The 11,782-nt window shown below is 40.3% G+C and overlaps 1 protein-coding gene across 4 annotated transcripts in view; it reads right to left on the bottom strand.

The window, feature by feature from the left end:
• The window catches only part of mpp2b (membrane protein, palmitoylated 2b (MAGUK p55 subfamily member 2)), a 44,922-nt gene that overhangs the window by 18,347 nt on the left and 14,793 nt on the right, over positions 1-11,782 (bottom strand). For 2 of the 4 annotated variants that reach the window (XR_005637792.1, XM_039787726.1), the window contains exon 1: positions 9,036-9,378. The exons of 1 other annotated variant lie outside the window; for it this stretch is intronic. Coding sequence is in view for 2 of the 3 variants with exons in the window: in XM_039787726.1 (XP_039643660.1) it covers positions 9,036-9,126 (91 nt within the window). In the remaining variant the exon portion in view is untranslated. Of the gene's footprint in view, positions 1-9,035; positions 9,381-11,782 lie in introns of those variants that run through there. One more of the 4 variants, XM_039787727.1, reaches the window with a different exon arrangement.

The following is an 11,782-nucleotide window of genomic DNA, read 5'->3' as shown; positions in this document are numbered from 1 at the left end:
GCCAGAGGAAGACAACCTTAACGATTACAGAGTCCCTCCGCCCTCTCTCTGAATAATTTGATAAGTAAATCAAATAAATAATTACAAGAGTCTTCCGCAGTGAAGTCTTGTTTTTCTTCTATTTTCCCTGGAACACCGGCTCTGCTCCAGCAGGAGAGTTGCCAGATTTGCGCCTGGCAGAGAATATCAGACCAGCAGGCTCGGCTTACAGGTCCTGCATAATTCTCTTTAATCACCGCAACTGTACGCCGCCGTTGTTGCCACATCGACACTTTTCTCGTTGTTAGCTTGTCTCTGCTTCGCCTAGACGTGTGTGGAGTTACCTCTCTTTTTCTCTTTGTTTTACTACTTTTATAACTTTCTCTCACATGCCCATGCGGTCTTAATACATTAACATGTCACTAATAATGATCTCTTCTCCACTTTCACTCCAGTCCCAATCAGACATAACGGTCCTGATCAAATTGACTGATTCTCTACAGTGCATCAAGGATGTTGAACAAAAACATCTTTCCCATCATTTACATATTCTGTGATATTGCCATTGCTTGGAAGTATCAGAGGACTACCAAAAAGGTGTGAAAGGGACTGGAGAACAATAGCCATTTTTTCCAGTGCTGAGTATGCTTGGGGTCGTTCTATTATTCATAGAGATCATTAAACATCCAACTTGTCCTCCTTCTTGGGTCTCTTTGTCTTTTTTCTCTTTATATTCAGATAAATAGGGTCTCTTTCCTTATTTTCACTGGCAAGCATCAAAGCAGAGGATAGGTCCTGCAGGTCAAAAGTTCAGACAGGAAGACGTCTGAATGTCAGATTGAAATACAGTATTTGTTTCCTATTTTTCTAACTGCAACTTTGTTTTGAAAATAACTCTTTTTAGCATTCAGGTATCAGGAGTATTTCATCTTGTATACCACTGCTGTCAAAGCCATCCTCTCTCGCATAAACTTCATATAAAACTGCACAGCCAGGACCAAACTGCATTTTTTTTAACCCACTAACAGTATTGATCTTTCTTCTGCTCATGTCTTATATCAGCATCAAAATTGCATGTAGACATTTGCGTAATAATATACTCAGGTTTTTTTCTTCTCTGAGCCTTTACAAGCTAGAAGAAAGTCATTTTTCGCTCTAGTGAATCTAAATTCCCGAAACTACACACTGTAACTTGATACCGTCAGAGAACTCCATTTAGCAGGTGCGGGCTTATGAGCACAAAAAGGGACCCAGGTGTGCAGACAGACTGAACAAGCAACATGTACGTCATGTGCTATTCCAGGGATTATTAAAGGTCTTTTCATGCTTGAGGTGGTCTTGTTTTTACAGTATTTCACTACTGTGAGTCTACCGGATTTAAGAGGAAAACTACTGAAAGAGGAGTCCCAGTAGAGCAAATAAATAATCATGACAACAATCCAAAGTTCCCAAGAGACCGACATGTATGCAAAAGTTAACTAGAGAAAAAAACTGACATTAAAGGAATCCAACAAAATGTGGTGATGATTTATTCAGTTTAAAAAAAAAAAATGAAAAAGATAAATAGTGCTCTGTCAATTCCAAATATTAATACACTGTGGGGTATCTCGACAAAGGTTGCCAGAATAAGAGCTTCCTTGCCATGACGACAGCAGAGGATATAATCACAAGGAACCCCGAATAAAAGGTGCTTTTGTCTCTTAAAGTCTTATCGGAGCGCAACTTCCCCTTCACGGAGACACAATTAAACTCAATGTCATGGAGGCAGCCAAACAATCTGGGCTGTTATTGTTTGTGGTAAGAGCACAGCGGGGGAACATGAACCTCTTAGCCAGCACTTAGTGAAGGTTGTTCTGTTGCTATGGAGCGGTGGTGAGGGAAACACACAGAGGATGGAGCGGGGAGCTGAGGGAGGGTGGAACATGGAGGAAGAAATGTGGGAGATGGGGTTTTGTTGGCGTTTCTCCATGCTAAATCCTCATGGGGACGTAAACACAAAAGGAGTACAGTGTGCAGCTGACTTGTTCTATTTTCAGTTTCTGGCAATCAAAACAGTCTGGCCTGCTGATATTCATTGAGATGAACAAACTCTTAAGATGAGATGTAGTGTAGGGTACAACCGGGATGATTGAAACATTGCAGTAATCCCGAAAACCATACATGTTGCAAATGTCAAATTTTGTCAGCACGTACAGCACGCAAGATCTACCAGACCCAGGAAAGTTGGCGTCATGACGTCATGCTGCTACAAAGTTTGACCCGCGAACCCAATTTGAGTGCGGTAAATAAAATGTTTAATGCGGTAATTTTTTTTTAATGACAGGTTGTATTTATTGTTTCATGTACCGTTGTCATGGTCATACGAAATATGAATTAGTGTTTTAAAATGTCCTACAGTCTGGAATGTCAGAGTTTTTTAGTTTAGGTCCCGACCAGGCAGTAAACCCCATTTTTTCTAAGTAAATAAGTAATATATATTGTATATATAATATATACAAATATCTATGTTTATACTATATTTTATGCAGGTGAGACATGGAAAAGTGGTTTTAGAAAGATGTAAATATATTTGGGGCTATCAGGTAGGGGGTCGAGTTTTGCCATGTTATCTTATGGAGACTGACGGGCTGTGGGTCATGAAGGGCACTTATATGGATGTGCGGTGGCCTACCCACATCAGAACAGAGTGAAATAACATTTTGCAATATAGAAACATTATATAATTGGAAACATGCATTATTCTAGCTATATAAATGGCATAGTGCATGGTATTTCCATAACCGCGAGATATGTGCTTCACGATGACGGCAATGAGTTGTTAACAGACATTCACCAAGACGTATAGCCCTGCAGCAATGAAATAACACCTATCTGAAGTACCATTCATGATATGTTGCCAAATATTGAAGTTGTGGGAAGTGTACATAGCTTAAACTGGATGTTTCTTTCGTCCCCGATGCCTGTTTCATTCGTCGAGGCCAGGAGGCACGAATGAAACAAAACGCACGTCAGACTACTGCTTAAATAACTCCAGAACGGTTTTGTTCAGAGCTGAAAATGAAACTGTATTTGACAGAGGACAGGTGTAGGTTGCTAGTGACTAAATATTAGCTTTCAGTGTATTACGATGTCTTTGTAAATGACGTTTAATTAAAAACTGTTTCATTCTCCCCTATGCTCTACAGAGACGAATCATTGTAAGTGAAAGGAGTACAATTACATATTAACTAGGGCTGTCAGCGTTAATGCGTTAATCGTGATGCGATTAAGGGCCGAGCATAATGCATTAATTTTCTTTTTTTTTTTAATGGCATTAATCGCATGCCGCCATTTATGAATTTATTTTCACTTCACTCGGCTTTGCGTCGTCACTTTGCCATACTTCCTCGTAACACATCCTGCTGCTGCAGGAATAGCAACGCGGATTTCGGCGCCTCATTCTGGTTACAGGACTTTACAGGCAACAGAAACATGGCTGCACGTGATGCTAGTTAACACTACACTCGACAGCAGCTAACGTTAGCCTACCGCTAGCTAGTAGTTGTATTAAACACGGTTACAATGCTGACAGCGAACTCTAAACGGTGTAAAGTTTGTCTGGATTTCACTGTAGAGGATTCCGACACCGGGATGTAACAATGGGCAGCTGTCGTTGTCGGAAAAACACAAACGGTGCGTTCAATGAAAATGGTAACCTACAGCATCATGGTGCATTCAAAGTTATTGTTAAATGCCCTTTTCCCATCTGGTGGTTGTTTTTGTCGTTCAACAGCTATTTACTAGTGAAATAAGTTATTGTTTACCTATTATTTACCTATTATTTAATCATTTAATTTTTACCATATGGCTTTAGCAATAAACAAGCCGTTCTTTAATGTCGCCAACTGTTGTTAAGTACCCTTCTTTTTTTTTTTTACTTTCTTAAAAAGTATTAGTTCAGGCACCGTTAAGGCACCGGTACCGTTTTAAAAGTACCGCTTTAGCATCGGTATCCAAACCAAACAATACCCAACTCTAATATTGACTCTAGATTCAAATGTGTGACGAGATTCACACATTTTTCTTCCTAAAAAAAAGGTCTCACACCTAAGGTGTTAAGGGATAGTTGGTGCCTCCTCTTTCCACTGCAGCAGACTATACAGTATGTTCTCTACAGAGTGTTTGGCTTGTTTTGTGCTTTGATGAAGATCTGTTTGACTGAAATCTTAATCTTAATAAATTGAGTGATGCAATTCATGTGTACACATTAGATGCTTTGATTTATTTTTACAAATGCTCAAACATGAGTAGCTCAACTATTCCCACAAAAAGGTCCTGTTTTAGAAAGGCTTCTCAACACACCATGTGGAGCAATATATTCAGAAGTACCCAATATGTATCATCGTGTTTCTACTACAAAACATATTTCAGTTGGGAAAACGGACTTAAAATTCATTGTGTAGCCAAAATTACACAGAGAAAAACATTGAAAGTCAGTCGCAGCAAAGACCTGGTGGTGATTAATTGGGGTATTTTCAATGGGTAAGGTCAATGTTAAGCTTTTCAGTGTGCAGAGTGACTCCGCAGTAATAACACCTGCTTTGTCCTGTGAAAACACAGACAGATTTCTGAGCACCCTCCTCTTCAAAAACCCATTTATATTCTCATTGTTTCCTGCAGTCTTATTCCTCTGTCACTCCATTAAAATGAGAGCATGTTGCGGATGACACAAACTATTTTAAAATTTCCAAAAGTCACCTCTATGTAATAAAATACTCTCAGGCTTTGACAGACATCGTTAAATACTTTAAGGTTGCTATTAGATTTGATTCTGCTCCCTGCTCTTCAGCACAATATAATTACTATCAATCCCTCAGGTAGCGAAAGATAAATGTCTAAGACAGTGGTGTAGAATTATATTGGATTAAAGTATATTCCATTGTGTGTACAAGAGCAGATTAATCATTTAATAATAATAATAAAATAATAATAATAATAATAATAATAATAATAATTATTATTATTATTATTATTATTATAATAATAATTAATTTGTCCTTATTGTCCTTATGGTATATGTTGATTCTTTCCACGATGTCCTTGCAGAGTGCAATCAGTCCGAAACATTTTGTACTAAGCATAGAGAATACAACTACAGTTACAGTTAAAATACTGCTGTGGTGTATCAGTGCACAGCCTCCTCATCACTGAAAAGACAAGCTCTTCATGACAGGTTCAGGGAATGCTGTGTGAAGCATGTGTGGGCACATCAATTGTGAAATGTAGTTGTGTGGTAAATTTGTGTGTGTGTATGTGCAACTTGTACAGGCTTGCCTTCAATAGCTCTCCTCATCTCATCAGAAAATTAGATTATTAGAATTACCTACTGTACAAATGCAGTTGTAGACAGATGCATACATTTAATATACAGTTACTAAGGTAGGAATTGAAGGTCTTGATTTCAACTTTTAGCATTGGGAAGCTAAGTCAATATTATATAATAATAATAATAATAATAATAATAATAATAATAATAATAATAATACCTTTATTAACCAAGTACATTTTTACACATACAAGTAATGTATCCTCTGCATTTAAGCCATCCTAACTAATTAGGAGGAGTGGGTAGCCATAGTCTGGCGCCCGGGGACCAACTCCAGTTGTAATGCCAGTCCCCACGTTAAGTGCAATGGCAGGAGTTACTTACCATGCATGTCTTTATGGTTGGAGGAAACCTGAGCACCAGAACATGCAAACTCCACACTGAAAGGCCATCGTGGCTGATTAGTCCTCTGCTCAGGTTGAGGTTTGGTGGAGCTATGAGCTAGGAATTACGTGAGGTCAACAAACTCTTCGTGCTAATCGTGATGCATTCAATTCAATTTTCAATTCAATTTTATTTATAGTATCAAATCATAACACAGGTTATCTCGAGACACTTTACAGATAGAGTAGGTCTAGACCACACTCTATAATTTACAAAGCCCCAACAATTACAATAAGTCCCTCAAGAGCAAGCAGTGTGACCAGTGCGACAGTGGCGAGGAAAAACTCCCTCTTGGGAAGAAACCTCGGACAGATCCAGGCTCTTATTCATTCACGGCAGAATTAGAAGCCGGCAGAATGAAAAGAATACTTAGGAGGCAGCGGTAGGTATGTGGAGCGGATTGTTAACAACTTACAGATACAAACAAAAGTTATATAGCCCCCTTTTAAAGTAACTGAATCGATTGCATTAGTTGAAACTTTTGCAGTTCTTTTCACCAAGTGGGAGATATTGTCGCTGTAATTCTCGATATTTCCGGCTTGAAATTACAACTCAGAGGCAGACATGAATGTTGCTCTAAAGAATATGATGTGAACACAGCATGAGAATGATTGAGGTCATTTCCCCGCCCTAATAGGTTCAAAAAAGTTAACTCGAAAGGAGTTTGAGAGTGAGGAGCAATCATCTACATTGTGTTCACGCCCACACAGTCCTCAGACATCTAATCAGCCAAAATAATTTAAATCCCCTGTACTATGGATGTTCAGGGCCTTTAATTTATCCAGGAAACTGCAAAAGCATAGCTTTTTCTATGCATTTTGGCCTTTTATTCACACAAACAGTGTTTAGGTTCACTGTAAATAGAGCTTTTGGAAAATTCCGGCCAGGATGAGGACTTATAGAGACGGCGAAATAAGGCAAAATAAGGCAAAATAAGGCAACATTTCTTGCAATGGAAGATGTAGCAAAATAGTAGTACAGGACTTTTTACATGTTTATACATACATGTAAAGTTACTCTTTCATGGTTTTGTGGAACGGAGGTGTCAGAATGTGCTACGGTGGTCACTGCTACATAATCCAACACTGCCACGACACAGACCCCACCGCCAACGTGCAGCTCTTAGACAAGACCATTGGACTTCTAGTTGGTGGGTAGTCTTCCGCTAACAGCTTTCAGGCTTCTGATCAGCCAACATCTTCTTCCTCTTTCCGCGACTGGGGTTATATCACCGCCTGTCGGCTTGGCATGCTCTTGACAGCGCTTCGAACGAACGAAGGGAAAACCCAATTTAAAAAAATACATATGTACATGTTGCCTAGGCTTGAGACAAACCTGAAATCCTGCACACTGGGGCGGCCTTTAGCTCACCCAGTAAGAGCGTGTGCCCCATGTAGGCTGAGTCCTTTGCAGCGGCGCGGGTTTGAATCCGACCTGCTGCCCTTTGCTGCATGTCATCCCCCATCTCTCTCCCCCTTTCCTGTCTATCCACTGTCACTATATAATAAAAGGGAAAAGCCCCCAAAAAATAATCTTTAAAAGAAATCCTGCACACTGTTGATCATTTGGCAACATCTTCAGGGGCAACACTATCTTTGACCTCTTCTCTCTTGGGTAGTCAATCAGCAGGACGAGGGACTTTAAAGTTGCCATTTAAGCCATCCCATCGCCATGGTGATGCTTGTTCCCAGCTGGCATGATATGGGTGCAGGCTGGATCGCCCTATTAGCTGGCTGAAGGTCACCACTGGAGACAACACTCAGCCCGTGGCCACAGAGAGTCGGGGCGAGAGATCATTTCACGTGAAGTTTTTGGGGAAACTAGCGCGGACAAGATTATCAATTGAACTTGCCGTCGACTTTGACTGTGCATCTATTTTCCTCGCAGCAGTTAATGAAAGAGGAAACAGAGATGGGGGATATCAGGGTGCGATACGGATGAAATAATTGCCAGTGTCACCACATTATCGAACACCCTCAGCCAGAACCGAATTAAATTGTCCCTTTCTCTTGAATCCCGGCGATTATCTTTGACAGCCTAATCCTACCAACAAACTGTACTCAATGATCCATCATCTATGTTTGAACACAGCTTTATTAGTCCAGTAGGCACACAGAATATTCCTCCAAAAGTGTGAGGGTTGTTTGGGAAGAGAGTGTGTGGCGGGGTGAAATTGAGAGCCGCAGAGTTATTTGAAGGTTGTCAAGTCTGACACTTTCAAGCGTGCTGTCTCTAATCAGAACTCTGTTGCATATGAATGACCCCCTACCTACTCTCCATGAATGTACAATGCACTGGAGGTCTCGGTCTCTTTATCCTTTTCTCTCTCAATCTCTCTCCCGCCACACACACACACACACACACACACACACACACACACACACACACACACACACACACACACACACACACACACACACACACACACACACACACACACACACACACACACACACACACACACACACAGGATGCGAATGCTTTGACTGAAAATGTGATTCACTATATCTGTCCCCGCTCTCTTGTCAAGCAACATTACAGAGCAGAGAATATCTTGTAACATGGTATACTGTGTGACATGTAATACGATGCCTGATTTAGCATGACAACATCAAATAGATGTAACCACATAGCAGTGCATAAATAGATATAGACTAATAACCTATTACTGTGTAGTTCACAACGCCATGCAGTATTAATGACATCCATCAATTATGAATAGAATGTATAGTACCTCCTATTCCGTGCAGTGTGAGCAAACATTATCTGTGCAGATTCAATAAATACACTGCTTTTACATAGGTCATTTCTCTTTTAATGACTTATCTTCTTGCTTTCTTTACACATCTCAAAGTGCATTCTGCTGTCTCTTACTTTTTATTGCACTAAGTTTACAATAAGGCTTCTCACTCTAAATTAAGTAAAAGAAAATGTGGCATGTTTTCAGGGCACCTCCCTGTCTTTGTAGTCTGCTGCCTCAGATGCCTGTACATCACATGCTGCCCTGGGTCCTAATCTGTCTCTGCACATCTTCATCACACTCTGGAGGTTTCAACCAGCACACCATGAGCAGGTGCAATGCAAATTTAAAACACCAAGTAACCCTCAACCACCAATGTGTACATAAGCATAATGCCGCCTGCTAAGTTGCATTAAACAGTGATTCAACCTTCTCAGCTTCACCACAGTTTCTGACCAGTAGATCTTTCCTAACCTGTGAGAAAGACACATAGTTGCAGAAGTAATCTGTTTTGTAAACCATCCTGCATCCCTCACACACCCAGCAGGTAGGAACCTGTGTTCTTACCTTCTCCCCCCAGCTTGATTTCCAGGCCCTCCAGGGAGTTGGCTGAGTCCCCTTCCTCCAGGGAGAGCCTTCCAAACAGGCTGCCAGCCATGGTGAACAACACCTCTCTATAGTGCACACACTCACAGTAACACACCCAATACTGTATTTGAGGCAGAGAGATCTCTTTCTCTCCCTCTCCTTATCTGTGTCTGATTCGCTCCCGTTTCTGGCAAAGCAGCACCTCGCTCTTTCCTCCCTCTCCACCTGCTCTTGACGTGAATGTGTATAAGCTATGCCTGGCTGAGCGTCTTCTCCTTTGCATGAATGAATGGAGACGAGAGAGTGTTGTGTGTGCATGAGCAAAGAAGGGGAGGAGGGGGGTGAGAAAGAGGGCGGGAAGTATGATGCTTTCTCCAGGAGAAAAGGAGGCAGGACCATTTTCCTTCCAGTTTTCCCTGTGGGGTTAACTGGGGGAAAGAGCAGCAGAAGGCTGGCTTTAGAGAGGAGGATCGGATGAGCTGACGCATATATGAGTGATGACCCTCCATTACTGACATCACAGACACAGGTACAAACACAGCCAGCTTTGCAGATGCAGTTAGTGAAGGGCACTTATTGGGAAATTTGTGCTTTCTGCTCATAAATCGAGTTCCTTTGCTGACAAGAGATGAAAAATATCTTATAGTTTAAAAATCAAAACTGACCCTTCACTAACCCTTCTCCAAGCCTGCGCATAAAATAGCCTTCTTGACAATGCTGCTTTTAAAATTAAAAAAAGACATGAATTGGTTGGGAGAAACAATTTACCGTGCGTTTCTAGAAACGCCAGTCATCCAGACTCAGCCCTTGGCTGGTGTACAAATCAAGACTGACTGACAGCCCATTACAAAAAAGAAACTCCACAAACATTTTGACTCTCAGCAGAACTGCTTTTCTCCCTCTATCCGAAAGGTGACTTCTGAGATGTATTACCACATGTTAAAACACTATAAAGCTTTGAGTTCAAGATTTGGTCCTCAATATACTAAGACTCCTTATTTCCCAGACATTTGGCAGTGGCTTTTCAATTTTTTATGCTTCTGGATCAAGTGCCCCCAACACTGAGTAAAGAGGAAATGCATGGAAGTATGGCTGTGTGCCAGTTTAGAGACTAATGTGAAATATAATTCAACTGCTGTCACAGTACTACATTATCAACTTTGATATCAGTGCCATGGTAAACATCCAAAAATTCAATTTGATACATTGCCAACAAAAAGAGACCATTGATTTGATTTGGATTCCAGCAATTCTGTGGAAACCTTTGCACAAGGGTATAATTATTTGTTGTTATTTTAGGCAAAGATAGTCACATCATGTTTTTGTAATCCACCAGTCTAGAAGGCCTGGGATCCAGTGCAAGACATAGGACACTGTTTAGAGCACTTGCCATATTTTCAGTTATTGCACTGACTCCTGCAGTCAGTGCCAGACTAGACTGCACATCTTGACTTTAAATTGAATCTTTCACAGCAGCCTTGAAGTAGCATCAAACTGTATATTTACATGAAAAGAACTATCAAATGTGATTCATTTCATAGAAAACGAACAGCCTTCATCAAATAAACTTAAAAACAATTAAAATATTGCCAAAGTAACTTTGACCCATGAAAGACACTCAAAAGGTGACTGCAAATCACTTCACCCGCTGGGTTTCACACCATACAATTTTTTTTTTTTTTTTAAGTTAACATTTTTATTGTTTTTTATCATTATACATACAGAACAGAGAAACACAAATTGAACAAGAACAAAACCCTCTCCTACCCCACACCCTCTACGGTCTCGAGGAAAACTGAACAAATAAACAAACAGAAATGACACCTTGCCTAGTCACTCTCCTCTATTTCTTGTGGCACTGAGGTCATTTGTGCTGCTGCGCTTTTCCATAGGTTGATAGTCGATGATTTGGCTTTGTTAATTCTTGCTGTAGGGAGCTCAAACATAACGGTGTCTAGAAAATACGCCAACCACTGTTTTATACAAAGCGAGTGAGGGGGGGAGTCAGCGTTGAGCTATCATTTTCTTGGTTGAGCCGGCTAGCCAAGCAGGTGTAATTTAGAGTTGTCATTAAGTAACAAAACAATCGGGTCAGTAGGAATTCGACATCCTATCACATCAGATATTATTGATGTTGTTTTATTCCAGAACTCATGCACCTGTTCACACTTCCAAACCATATGCAGGAAAGTTCCAGTTTGTTCAGGTTGACAGAACGTGCAATAGGGAGTGGGAATGACTTTAGAGACATATCTGTGTTTCGGTACATATATATTTTATATTTCATATTTCACACAGTTCATGTGTTTACTTTGTTGAGGGATGAGTGAGCAACCTTCGGAGAGTCTTGTATGAGTGAATGTCTTTATATTAATATAATAATATTATAAAATTTTTGCACTTACTATTATTGTAAAGTAAGTTGTTGTTTTTTTATTGTTGTTGTTTTGTTTGTTTTTTTGTTTTTTGTTTTCTGTTTGACTGCCACTGTAAGGTCAATGTCAATTTCTGTACCTGAACTAGAGGACCCCCTCGAAAACGAGATGGTTCATCTCAAGGGGTTATTCCTCTTCAATAAATAAATGTCAATATCTCTTCTGGGGAGTCAAATATGTCCTATGACATATGTTGAAGTGGATATACTGGTGATTTGGGTTCTTGGAACAGTGGAAAATGTTGTCCCAAACTGTCTCCCAATTAATTGCGTTCCCCTCAGGGCTCCCATT

This window comes from Perca fluviatilis, chromosome 21, assembly GCF_010015445.1.
Source record: "Perca fluviatilis chromosome 21, GENO_Pfluv_1.0, whole genome shotgun sequence".
In the NCBI taxonomy this organism is placed as follows: domain Eukaryota; kingdom Metazoa; phylum Chordata; class Actinopteri; order Perciformes; family Percidae; genus Perca; species Perca fluviatilis.
The sequence above is the reverse complement of the archived record's forward strand: the minus strand, read 5'-3'. Positions and strand labels throughout refer to the sequence as shown.